The sequence below is a fragment of the Hydra viridissima genome, unplaced genomic scaffold (genome assembly GCF_058129835.1).
Source record: "Hydra viridissima isolate aposymbiotic clone 2 unplaced genomic scaffold, HvirCarnegie_v1 scaffold_44, whole genome shotgun sequence".
Classification (NCBI taxonomy): Eukaryota; Metazoa; Cnidaria; class Hydrozoa; order Anthoathecata; family Hydridae; genus Hydra; species Hydra viridissima.
Genome location: NW_028324331.1, coordinates 1 through 14,209, shown reverse-complemented (window position 1 = coordinate 14,209; position 14,209 = coordinate 1). Strand labels below are relative to the sequence as shown.

Below are 14,209 nucleotides of genomic sequence, written 5' to 3'. Positions count from 1 at the left end.
TGAGTAACGCGTTTCCCTGATAAACACCAAAACATTCGGAAACGATCGAGCGATGCAATACAAAAACCGGCGTAGGTGTTACTAACATGTGTGTCAAGACATATCAAATACGATGTAAAGTTCATTATATATTACTAGCAATACTACTTCATCTTACTCCAAGTATTGATGGGAGATGTGGATGTCATAAAGCTCCAGGACAAGGTTGATTTAAGTTTAAACGCTAGTTATGTAGAGGAATTTGCCCTACCCTTCTCTTTACATATTAAGATACATAATGCAGCAATTTACTGATGTTCTTTTAGAAATTTAAAGTAAAAATACGAAAAAAAAAAAAAAATTTGGGTAAGAACTTATCTGGCCTCTAGCATGGAACTCATAATATTTAAAACTAATAACTAAAGTTTATGTTTATATGTGTGTTTAAGAATTTCTAGAGTTTATTTATGCATGTAAAGTAGGATCTTCAACTTATATATATGTGTATGTGTGTGTCTGTGTGTATGTGTGTGTGTGTGAATGCGCATGTGTTTGTACATAAGATATATCATATAGATAAACCCTATTTGTGTATATGTAAATCTATGCAAATATGCTTATGTATGCATATGCATACACAACATGTGCACACACACAGACACACCCTTCAGAAAAAGTTTAATCAAGTGCCATTGCTCCATCCTATATTGTTTGAAGGTCCTATTATACATATAGTATAAATAAACTCTAGAAATTTTTAAATACATAGTGTGTATACATAGAGAGAATGTATATATGTATGTATGTATGTATGTATGTATGTATGTATGTATGTATGTATGTATGTATGTATGTATGTATGTATGTATGTATGTATGTATGTATGTATGTATATATGTATGTATGTATGTATGTATGTATGTATGTATGTATGTATGTATGTATGTGTGTGTGTTTGTATACATATATATATATATATATATATATATATATATATATATATATATATATATATATATATATATATATATATATATATACATTTGCACGCATATGTATATATATAGTTATAGTATATTTTTCATATATTTTTTCATGTTTTTTAGCATCATTATATGGAATTAATGTTACTTTGCCTGAGCACTCTGTTAAGTTTTATATACAAATAGCCATCAGTATATAGTAACTGCAAGGATCTATAAACGTTGCTAAGATATATGCTTGTAAAAATATGTTTAAAATAAATTTATACATATAAATATGTTAAAGGTATAGCTTTAGATATTGTTTTAGGGCTTCTATATTTTTTTAAAACCCATTTATAATAGGATCTTAACTGATATATGGCAGATGGTATTATTTAAATTATCTTTTAAGTGTGTGCATGTGTGTGTGTGTGTGCTTATATTGTTTAAGTGTATATATGTATACATATTATTAGTCAAAGGGTAATTTTTTGGATCTGTTAATTATTCTTTTTTATTACAATTTTGATAACAAGTTTTATCTCATTTCTTTAAAGTTTTTTAAAATAATTTTTATGCTTCAATTTAATAGTATTTTTGTGTTTCAGTTTAGTAGTATTGCAGTTTATCATATAATTGATTCTTTCCTGATGATTCAACATAATAAATTTTTTATGACATCATTTACTTTTTGCATAATTGAGTTATTTAATAAATAGTCACAATTATTCATGGTAATGCTTTATTTAAGTTCTCCAAGATTAATATTCATTTGTATTATTGAATCTGTAATAGAATGTTCTCTGAATTGAATTTCAAATTTTTGTGAATTTTAAATTCTAATTCATTTAAACCTAAATGTTTTTCTTATTAAAATGTGGTATAAAGGTTGATATTTATCCAAATTTGTGCACAAAAATTACAAAAAATTGATTTTATTTTACTCAAGCTAATCCTTTATGCAAATTTTTTGAATATTTCTATTTGTTTGAAACATTTTTATCAGAATGGAAGAGTTTTTTACAATTTACACAAAAGTTAATCCTTAACATGAAATTCTTGAACAGAACATGTTTATCTTCTGATAAACTATTATTCTTTCTTCTAAATTTTTAAATTGTCATAATTTGTTAAAAATGTTAAGTTTTTTGAGTTTATTGTGCCAACTGGTCACATGATAAAGGAAGTGATTAATTCTATCACAAATGCGAAAATGTAATGTGAACAACAATTAAATGTTGTTAATCAAGTTATTATAAGACAAAGATATAATTAGTTCAGGAAGTTGTCATAATTATTCTAATGTACTTGAGGAAGGATGATGTGATTTGAATAAGTTAGAAATAATTTCTGTAAACTAGGAAATAAATAAAGAGGATTTTGAAACTGTTCATCAAATGAATACTGTTTCTATAACTATCAACTTATCTCTTTTGCTATTTCAATTTTTTTTTTTTTTATTTACAGTTTGGTTTCAAACTATTAAAACCATCTTTTTTTCTACTTGCTGTGTTTTTCTATTTGCTTCAGAATTTTACTAAAGTTTATTAAAATATTCAAATATTTATACAACAAACAAAAACCAGATAAGACATTTCCCTGTTTGTATAAACATAGCAATAATTTCTCCAGAAAAACTGGAAAAAGCCCGGTTCCCATGAAAACTTGTTCAGAGGTTTCCTGGTTTTACAAGGAACTTCTTTAGATATTGATAAATGAGTTTTAGTTTGATGGAAAAAGTTATTAAAATAAAACCTAATAAATAATAAGATTTCAAAAAAAATTACACAAGCACATAATGAACATATAACATGTATTATATTATTTAATCAGTTTGCAACTATAGCACCATTAACAAAGTTGGAGGTTCTTGCAGTGCATTCACATTATTGAACATGCTGCATCATTTGCATAAATTAATATGCAGAATCCTATAACTGTATATAGATTTTATTTGTTAGTAACACAATCTATCAAAATCTGAATTGAAAATTAAAATATTTTAAAATTTATTGCTTGCAAATTTTATGAAAAAAGATGTAAGCTAAATAATTTATCTTATAATTTAATAATTTATAATAATTTATTATAATTTATAAGTGATCTTTTTTCCAGGTCTCTTTGTTCATGAGCGTCAAGCTTTAAACAATTTTGAGGTAATTATTAAAATGTATAATTCAGTTATTTTAATTAACATTGCAATGAAAAAAAATTTAAGTTTTAATTACAAAAGAGTGTATTATTACTGTTTCTAGCCCTTATCACAGAATGTCCATGATGGAAAGTAAGCTATTCTTCTTTTTTACTAATATTTATGTTAATATGGCTTGCTATTATATTTTTTATTCTTGCTAATGATATCTTGACATAAAATGACTTATTGTATAGCTAAGTAAGTTGTTTTAAGGCAAAGCAGTGGCTTAGAAAGAGAAAAATGCATAACTATAAAAGAGTTGATTTAGAATGCTTCTTCTACTGGTTATATTTTGAGAACATTAGTTACAAAGGTAGTTCCAGAGTTTTTAAGTTAAAAAAGTAAGCTAGAAATACATTAAAGAAGCAATAAGAATAGCAGAAGAAACAAAAAACATGTAATAAAAATGAGAGAAGGCACAGACTAATCATGTAAATCTATTGGAGAGAGAAGAATTATAATAAATTCATCGCCATCTAAAAAATGTGGTGTTGATAAAAACAAGTAATCATGAGATGAGGGCAATCTGATCTTTTTTGGTTTTATTCTTAATAATATATTGCTTTCTTTAATTTGATCTAAAGAAAGATATATATATTATCATATATACAGATGCATAAGTCAATCACCAATTTTTTTTTTAACCTAAAAGACAAATTTAGAAGCTTTCTAAAAATGAGGGCATTTGATTTCAATGAAGTTTTGTCAAGTTTCATTTTCAGAAAATCTTGAATATAACACAATTAAAATGATTTCAAGTATTTTAAGCAAATATCACAGTTTTTGTAATGTTTACTGATTGAGGTCAAATTGAAATAAACTGAGATCACTTTTTGACACCAGGAGAATATATGGTATTTGAAAGGCTTTTTAGCTATGAAATTTCTTATTACTTTTTAGTGTTATTAGTGGACATATGCAGTATTCAGTTCCAAATTTTAGAATTCTTCTTTTCCAACCAACATTTCTTGACTTTCAAGAACAGTAAGTGTCAATATGGTTTGTAAACTTATAAAAAAATTTAAATGGTTACCTATATATTTACTGCTTGTATGTTTCATTTATAGTGTTTGTTTTGCTTGTATGTTTCATTGTAGTATGTTTTTGTAGTGTTTTTTTCATTTCTTTAACTTTAATCTTTTCATAATTTATTCTAAATATTTATGTAAAATGCATTGATTGATTTACTATTTCATTTTTTTGAGTTACTTGCAAAACACTAGAGGAATTTATCTAAAATTTAACAATTTTTGTCAGATTACATGTTAATTTAGAATAAATGTTAACCAAGATTAAAATTTAATTTTATGATGATTACATCTTCCAGGAAACTGACAATCAAGTTCGGCAAAATGTCATTAAACTTAAAATCAGTTCTTTTTAGTGCTTTTTATTTTGTACTTCAAAAATAAAACTATGCCAAAGTATTAAAAACACATTTGTTAATTAAAAAAATCCAATGCTTTATGTTTTAAAACTTTATGATGCCGCAATTTACTATAGTATCTAAAATATATATTTCATAATGAAGCAAACATTTATTTCATAAATTTTTTACATCATGCTGTTATCTCTGCAATGGTTTTTATTATTTAGACCTGTTGGAATGCCTTATGTACAATCAGTAATATTATCTAATCCGAGTGATACAAGCGATATAGAAATTACAGCTGTCAATGTACAACCTCCATTTCATTCAACAAAGTTCCAAAAAAAGGTCTATTATTCTGTTTACTTTATAGATTATCAAGCAAATTGTTGGTAAAAGATATTTTAAGAAAAATATTTAAAAAATTAAAACATTTGATCAATTTACATGATTTATTAACTAACATTTACATGTAACTTGTTGCTGGAAAAATATTTGTGTAATACTCTGAAACATATTTAACATTTGTATTCTTTGTTATGCTTTAGGTACTTGCTCCACTAAAAAATATAACAATAGATTTGGTATTCTTAGCTACAATTCTAGGAAATGTAGAACATACTGTTTATATATATACTTCGAAAGGAAATTTCCCTTATCAGGTAAAAAAAAGTTTTGTTTATAAAATAATTAGATTCTTTATAAACACAGGCATTTAAATTTTTAAAAATTTCTCTGCCAATTTTAAGATAATTTTATTTAAAAGTTTAGCTGAAATCCTTCCAGAATTTCTTTGTTTTTATTTTTTACTAAAGTTTTTTTGTAAGGAGATTAACAATTTTCTGAGACTTATAATTAAAAGTTCTACTGTTAAAATAATAAACATGTAGAGGTTTTTTTTATTTTTTGTAAAAAAAAATTTTATTTAAAAAAAAATAGGTATTTGGTGTTGGCATAAAAAATCCATACAGATTGCGATCATTTATATCAGCACGCATACCTATCAATTCAACATTTTCACCATATATAAATATGTATAATCCATATAGTAATTCAATTCAGGTAATGTACTTTTTTATCTTTTTTCATTTTCAGACTAAAATTATACTTATTAAAAGTTTTTAAAAATACCTTGATACAGGTTTACTTGGACCACTTTTATACTTTGAGACAATTTTTAAAATTACCTTGATACAGGTTTTGACCACTTTGAGGCAATTATTTGAATGTTGGTTCAAAAAAATTTTAATCTTAAAAATTTTCATGTAAAAAATCATTTCTTAGAAGATTTATGTTATTAAAAATATTACTTTGCCTTTCTTTATAAAGAATATATTGTCCAAGATTCTACTTAACCATGTAAATTTCTTGTAAAATAATTTCTTTCTACATAAGTAATTTTTAAAAATATTTTTTTTCTTTTTCTTCAAAAAGAATGGTTATTTTAAGGAAATGGTACGCTAATTTTTTTTTTTGAAGAATCTTTCTATTTTGATTTAATCCATTCAATTAACCATTTAAATATTTCTTGATAAGATTTAGAGTGCTGCTCAGAAAAGTAATGTCTCATCAACTAAAAACAAGTGGTAATTAGAAGTAGTAACTCTGGTGAATACTGTGACTTTCAGCACTTCAGTCTTCAGTTAATTTAAGCCAAAAAATAATTTTTTTCAAAAAATTCCTTTGAAGCATGTGAAACAGCTTTTACATGTGGTTTTGGATAAAGCATACTTTCTGTAAACCTCTTACAATAAACAATGACTTTCAATATTTTTGTATGAATTAAAAAAGAACAACATTTAAATTTTGGCCAAAAACATCTCCTAAATCAAGAGATTGAATAGGAGGTGCGAAGGAAAATTTTCTGGATCAAAACTTTATGTTTTGCTGATAGATTTTTTTATTAAGAAAAACTAGTACTAAAATATGTCTCTAATTTAGAATATAAATATTGGGCACCATCTGGAGTATTTTTAATCTCAATTCTGTAAATGGTTAAAGCTTTCTATACCATATAGAAGTAACAATTTATGTAGTACTGGTACAAGCGTTATGTTATTATTGATTCAGGATACTTGGTTTTCCTTTTCATGAAAGTCTTTTTTCCTAAATCCATCCCTTTAATTTGTTTCATTACACTTACTTACATACAGTCTGGTGTACCTAGTTCTCTATGTAAGTGATAAAAATACTCAATGATTGTTTTCTTGGTCAATGCAGAACAATTGCTAACAAAACCACTAGTTAATTCAGGGTGCCTCTATATAATAGCAAACAAATTCAGTTGGTGGTAAGTTATTAGCACCTTTTCTATCTCGATACCTTTTAACAATAAAAGTCAGTACCATTTAGAAGGAAACATCACACAATTTGAATCCTCTCAATTGTTAAATTTTCTTCTAAGGTGAACAGCAGAGCCCTTCCTGGTTTATTATGCTGACCCTTAAAATGGTAAGTCAAGGTACTTCTTAATTTCTTTATGACATTCATTTCTGTGCTGTTCAAGATCATTTTCTTAAAAGTCTAGATATCTTCTGGACCCTGGGTTACTCATGACTAAGATCTAAAAATGGGGGGAAAAAATGTTGCTGAGATCAGTTAAAAGATATGATTTGAAGGAAGAAAATCCAAAAAAATAACATTTCTAAAGGAGATTTCACCTCTTTCTGAAATGATTCTCAGAATCAAGTTAGGTTCTGTTTAAAATATAGCAAACTATACTTATGTTTAACATAGCATTATCTAGCGGGCTAAGTTTGCCTGCTTTTATCTAAAAAAAGAGATGTAAAAAATTATCTGTGGATTGAGTTGCTTTACTTCTTGCAAACTAAATTATGTCAGATCATTAAAGTAGGTTCAGTGAACACCATCACACAAAGAAAATGTTATTGTTGCTTATTTCAGCCAATTTTGAACTTTACACTTACAGTACCCATTATAGTTAGTGATTTTCCTAGAATTTTACTTCAAATTTATAAACAAAAATTTCCTGAAATAAAAACAAGAAACAAATAAAAATAATCTGAAATAATGACAGTATGGTTTATTTGACTTTTTTACTCTAGTTTGGTCCAAGTTGCCTGCTGTGTCAAAGTAAACCTATTTGATAGTATATTCCAAAAAATAACTGCTTATAATGATTTTTCTTTAGATAAATGAAATGTATTCTAGTGGTAGTGACCTACATTTGGATCTGCTATTGAATGGGAATGACAGTAGCACTGGAAAATTATGGGAAATACCCCCTTATGAAATGAAAGCTATTATGAAAGCCACCTATCATTCAAAAGAAGAAGGGCAGTCTGCTCGTTTTATTCGTATTGTTGTTGGTCCACCTGCACCTCCTGATATAATTATACTACCTTTTGAAATTAATGTATCTAGCAGTAAGCATGTTATTTTAATAATTGCTCTATTAAATGCTATGAAATCAATAGTGCAGTAAAATAAGATGTGTAGTTAAATAAGATGTTTATGAGCTAAGAGAGGAAAAATTAAGATGCTTTCTATTGTAAGTGCATCATCAGAAAGAGAACATAAAGTGGACATAACATTTATTTTCTTATTGTAATCATGGCTTTTTGATTACTTCAAACTGTATTTTGATTGCTCTGGAGGAACAAAAGCATTAGCTGAAACACAACTTTTTTTTTCAGAACATGGTTTATATACAAGTATTGATTTACTGGACTTTGGAACTCTGAGAACAATGGGTAAAACTAATAATCTGCTATTTTTTCATATTTTTTTGTTGCTATTGCTGTTTTAATAATTTTCTCACTAGACTAGAGAAGGTCTGAACATGAAAAAACTTAGGAAAGCTAAACATTTGAATGTTTTTGTTTTGGTAATTTTATTCCCAAGTGCAGCCGAACACACTTTTAAAAGAATCACACTATTGCTTTTAAATACTTTTTAAACATTTAATGACATTTCGATGCAGTACTTAGCGAGCATATCTATCGAGTATCCTATGAGAGAAATAGTGCTGCTGTTTCAGGGTACTACAATTTGTGGAGCAGCTTAGCACAACCCATGTGTAAAAGATTTACCCCTATGACAATTAAGAAATTTTTTTGGTCTTGCTTGTTTTTAGTTAAAAGTAAATTTAAAGTGGTGTTTTAGTGTTGTCTGAGTATTTTATTTTTACTACTTCTATTACTTAAAAAAAAAAAAAAAAAAAAAAAAAACTAAAGCTAAAAAAGAGCAATAAATGAATAAGCATTAAAGAGCATATTAATGAAAAAAAGTTTTGTAATGTTCAGATATTGTCAGTTATATTGTAAACTAAAGTTAATTTCAAACTAGCACTACAAAACCCAAGCTGTAAAAATTTTATTAAAATAATATCAAATGAGATGTTAGAAGAAATAGAGAACACTGTTTTTAACTGAAGAATATACAAAGATTTCTAAATATAAAACTAATAAACACAAAAAATAGTTGTGTTTTTTTGTTTGCAGATGAGCAGAAATCTCTTAATCTGAATGTTATTAACTATGGCAACAAATCTTTGCAGATTTTGGTAAGATATTTATGTGTTAATTCTGGGAAATGTTATTCATTATTACAGTAAATCACTTAAGCATTGATTTATCATTTTATTGTTATGATATGCTTTTTAATTATCAAGGATTACATTATTTTACAAAACTAAAATATTAGTCTTATCTTGTCTTTTTGTTTCTTGTTCTTTTGGTTACCAAAGTTTCATTTGAACTTTTTTTTTTTTTTACTCTTTGAAATTGCAAAATTTAAATAATGAATTAACCCCAAACGTCAACTATTATTGCATATGATTTGTTATTATAGTCTGTAAAAGTGGTCCCTCCTAATAATGCTATCAATATACAGTTTACAGTAAGTCTCAATTTTATAAATGCTTGGTACATTCTTTGAATATTGTAGCCTATGTGAATATTTTTAAAAATACTTTTTAAATGAGGTAAAGTTTTATTTAGATTTCTAGGTATTGAAAATTCTTTCTTTTTTTTTTTTCCTCATTAGCCTCTTATATTAAAACCTGCCAAGAAGTATATAAAACTAGCAATAGTCAGTTTTTTAGGTAAATTTTTTTCCCTGTTTTATTTACAGATTTTTTATTAAATATTTTTAGTTCCATAGTGTTTTGTGTTTTAAGAACCAAAAAAGAATAATTGGTATTTGAAGTTCCAAAAATATGTCATGAAAACTTTGTTTGCTATGACTTTTTACACTTAGCTTTAAATTCAACACACAAAAGACAAAACAGTGGCAAAATAGTTGTTTCTACATCAGATGAAGCTGTAAAATTAGAAGTGCAATATCATGCTGATGTCTTATATGGGTATTTTAAAAATTTTATAAGTATCTATGCTTTTTAGGGGTACATTTTTATTAGAGCAAAATATTTACTTTAATCGTACTTGAAATTTGTTTTGTTTAAATTTAAGGACACTGGCATATTCTTTTGGTAATGCATCATTTTTTATGGGTGATTCCCCTTCTTCACAGCCATTTAATGTTTCACTTGTAATATACAGAGCAACACTTCCTCCTGAAGTTCAAGATACATTTTCTGTAAGTCTTTTAACCATATATATTTATTGTTTTTAATTGCTGTATTCTAATAATGCTGTAAGAGTCCTACCTAGAAAATATTAGTGCATTTAGTGATTTTAAATGTTCCATAATTATAATGAAATTTATCACTATTTAAGGGCCAAAAGGTTATAGCTTTGATTTATGATTTTTTTCAGATTGAAAACTTTTTTCCACCTGTACTTGTACCACCTGGGAAACTTATCTCGCCACTAACTATAAAGTTCAAAACAAATGATTCATCAGTTTCACTTTCTTCAGTACTAAAACTGTATACAAATGCTTCTATATTCACCATACCAGTGAACTGCTATAATGGCAAGCTCGAGGTGAATATCTTTTTTTTTTTTTTTTTTTAAAAAAAGTATAAGTTCTTATTTTAAGGTACTTAAATCATATTTAAACTTTTATTTTTTATATTTATATTACTTTTACATTACTTGTTAATTATGTTTTTTTATATTGATAATTTATGTAAATATAATATATAACTTCTGAATTAATATATTTTCTTTTAGTACCATATTCAAAATTCAAACAAAAAAGTTATTGATTATGGGACAATAGGTATTCATGAAAATAGAAGTTTATTGTTTACAGTTGTAAACAATAATCCAGTAGAAGTAAGCATTTTATCATATAATTCATGTAATTACATGATATATTATATATCATATAATTTCTTGATTTCTATTATTTTTTTGAGTTTTGGTCTGATATGAAATTTTTATTGATCAAGGTGTATGTTATAAATTAGGTATCAGTAAATGAGTACTCTTCCGATTTTGAGTTTTCACATTTAAGACTTCTTTATGTAAAAAGCTCAGCAAAGATAGACAATATACAGATGGAAACTAGTTTGTTCTCTGTTGAAGAACCACTCAAAAAAGAGAAAAAGGTGGCTTAAGATTTATAATCTTTTTAAGATTTAAGTTTTTTTTAAAACAATTTTTACATTATGATCAACTTTTTTATTCTCAGGTTGAATTTGTTTTAAAACCAAGTTATGTTGCCACATTTGCGCTTGATATGGCAGCAAGTCAAAAAGAAGGAACTTTTCGTGGACAAGTATTTATCAAGACTTCATATGAGGTAAATTGTTTTCAAGTTCTTGCAATAAGTGCATAAAATGTGTCTTGCTGGAAAAACAAGTTTCTATATAGAATGTCACTTTCAGTGTTGTTTGACTGAAAATGATCTGATAGAGCACCAAAACAATGTTTAGATGATTAAAAAAAGTTTTGAAAGGATTTAAATGGTGTTTATAAAATATCAATTAACTTTTTCTGATCAAGAAAAATTCTTTTGTATTTTGTATGTGTTGTACTTATTTTTAGAACATCACAATACCAGTGTTTGCAAAAATGGTTAGAGGGGATCTTTTAACTAAACCTAAGAAGATAAAGATAGATAAAGCTTTTCCTGTAAGATTGTATTATAAGTTCTTAAAATATATAACATAAAATCGTATGTTATGCTTAAAACACAAAAATACTACTTCTTTAAATTTCTTTATTACATTGTGTGCTTCTGTAATTGAAAATAAAAATTTATTCTAGGGACGGACTGAAAATTACCCATTGTCAGTTGAATCGACATTTGAATATCCAATAAGATTACAAAATGTAACCATATATCCTCCAGATTTAAGGTTTGAACTGGTGCTCCCTGATTTATTGCCAGAAATATTGCCAAAAGAAAAGACTCATGTGAGTAGATTATAAATTTTTTTCTTATAAATTAGTTTCATATTATCCCAAGGTATTGCAATAAGTTTTTTAGCGAAAAAAGCTTTTTAGGGAAAAAAGCTTTTTAGCAAAAATGTTCATGTAAATTTAAGTTTTTGATACATCAAATATTGAAAAAACTATTTTAAGCTAAAAGTAATATAAACCTTATGAATAAAATATTATCCTTTAGTAAAATAAATTTCACATAATTATAGTTAGCCATATTTGGTTTGGGCTAATTTAAAAAGTTTTTTGTAGCAATCATGAAGAACTTTATAATTACATACTGTTCATAACAGGTGGTGTGTTATTTTTTTCTTTTTTTCTCTCTATATATATTTTTTAAAAAAATATTTTTACATCTTTTAAAAATATTTTTATCTTTTAAAAATATTTTTATATCTTTTAAAAATATTTTTATATCTATTTTGATTTAGCTTGGTTGGCTAAAATTTGACCCATTTTATGGGGATGTAAAGCAATGTTACACTTGCATCTGTGAAATTGACCCTGGTAAATTATTGGAATTTAATTATTTTGAATCGATTTTCAAAAAAAAAAAAATTGTTTTATTGTTGTTGAGGTTAATTTAAAACAAAATATTATATATTTTTGTAGCATGTGAGCAGTGGCATCACAGTATCCAATTACCTTTAAATGCATGGGAAATGGACTTAAACTTGTTAGAAAAACTTAGGAAAAAATGGGATAGTTTTGAAAATCTGCATAAATCAAGGTAAGAAAACTCAGTAACTTTTATGAAGATGTTTTTCTCACTTTTTAAAGTCAATTTTGTTCATTTGCTATTCTGGTTATTTTAGCTTTAATACATCAATAGTACTTCATTCTTCAGTCATCAAAAGTTATACTGTACCAATACAGGTATCATTGGCATGGCCTACTCTAGTTGATCAATCTATTAAATTTCCAAATACTCATGTTGGAAACTATTCTCTTGAGGAGATTTTTATAAATAATCCCTCAAATCACCCTTTGGTTGTGCAAGTCATCCCTTTGTTGAATTACCCTCAACCTGATGGAGGTTTGGATCTGCTATCAGATAGACTTATTATGGATTCATTCTCTCTAGATTTAAATGGACAATCAAACTTTTTTATTCCAGAAATAAGGGTAACTTAAATCTTCATTCTTTGGAAGAAAGTTTATTTTACAAATTTTATATATATATGTATATTTACATCCTGTATACATTTACCATGCTGGTGAAAGGTTTGAAAGTTTGAGACCATTATGAAAAAAATTAATGGTAACATGTTTGCTAAATCAAACAAAAATATATTAAATTTAAATTTTACTTATGTGATAACAAAAAAATTATTAAAGAACACAAAATAAAAATCTATTTAACAACATTTAACTGCAAATATGTCTAAACATTTTTTACTTAAAAAAATCTTAAAAGATTTAATCACTTTTTTAACAGGGCATTCGAGTTACCAAATTATTTATGGCTTCAAGTGATATATTGTCCCAACTATCTTTCAGAGTATTCCACATATTCTCCTTTGATGATAGGGAATAGCCAGTGGCTTTTCTGTCCAGCTTGTCCCTTAGAAGTTCAATAGCTTTGAGATCAGGGTTTTGTGGAGGCTGAATCTTATTCTTCAAAACATTTTCATTTGCTATTTGTTCAAAATAACTCTAAAGTCTTCAAGTATCTTCTCATGGTGACCAAGGGCCGATTGTCTTTTTTTTTTCTTATTTTGAGGTTGAAATAAATGGTTTTCTGAGAGCAACTTCACCAAACAGATTAGATTCTTGTAGTTGTCTATTAATTTTATTAAGAGATATGTGTTTATTCTGAGTTTTGTTTGACCTGAATTTTTGGTGCTGTGAGTCATCTATTTCATTTGCAAGTTAAAACAATAAACTTCTCTTGTAGTTTTTGGCCTTCAGGGGAAGATCTTGATGACTTCCACTTTGTCTGTATCAAAGTATCTGATATTTTCAGCTTTGCTGCAGTAGTGGGTTCAGATTTTTTTTAATTGTGTAATATTAAAATAGCAGATCAACACCATTTTACTAATCAACATTTTTGTTATGAACTCAGATGAAGACTGTAATGGTTTTTAACCTTAAAAAGCTGTCTTTGATTTCATTTGTCTATTCCTAAGTGCCCATAGTTAAACAATTGATGTGATATTTAAGCACAAAATAAAAACTGTTTAAGTTTACTAAAACAAAAAAAAATGGTACATTAGCATTTCTTACTCATAGACAGTTGTACAAGTGCGGCAAAAATAGTTTTACTTTCAATAAAATACTACCACTATTTGAAAATTATATATACACATGTTTCTCTTAAGTGGTCACAAACTTTAGGCCAGCAGTGTATGTATACACACATACATATATACAGGAATACAAATAT

General features: G+C 26.4%; 1 protein-coding gene across 1 annotated transcript; it reads left to right on the top strand.

The window, feature by feature from the left end:
* LOC149876079 (transmembrane protein 131-like) lies at positions 1–12,972 on the top strand. The gene is made up of 23 exons (XM_090075743.1): positions 1–204; positions 3,060–3,100; positions 3,200–3,228; positions 4,039–4,122; positions 4,735–4,855; positions 5,056–5,169; positions 5,447–5,569; positions 7,659–7,893; positions 8,164–8,220; positions 8,971–9,032; positions 9,320–9,367; positions 9,515–9,572; positions 9,728–9,833; positions 9,940–10,066; positions 10,246–10,416; positions 10,606–10,710; positions 10,845–10,985; positions 11,069–11,179; positions 11,425–11,511; positions 11,647–11,796; positions 12,255–12,330; positions 12,436–12,553; positions 12,639–12,972. The coding sequence occupies exons 1-23, from the start codon at positions 87–89 to the stop codon at positions 12,955–12,957; spliced, it is 2,601 nt and encodes an 866-aa protein (XP_089931869.1). The 5' UTR covers positions 1–86; the 3' UTR covers positions 12,958–12,972.
* Positions 12,973–14,209: the final 1,237 nt, after the last annotated feature.

Excerpts from the sequence above, each read along its gene's own strand:
- LOC149876079 (XM_090075743.1), top strand. The coding sequence starts at position 87 with ATGTGTGTCAAGACATATCAAATACGATGTAAAGTTCATTATATATTA. Across the intron at positions 5,570-7,658 it reads CATATAGTAATTCAATTCAG|ATAAATGAAATGTATTCTAG; the intron begins GTAATGTACTTT and ends ATTTTTCTTTAG. Across the intron at positions 10,711-10,844 it reads TAAACAATAATCCAGTAGAA|GTATCAGTAAATGAGTACTC; the intron begins GTAAGCATTTTA and ends GTTATAAATTAG.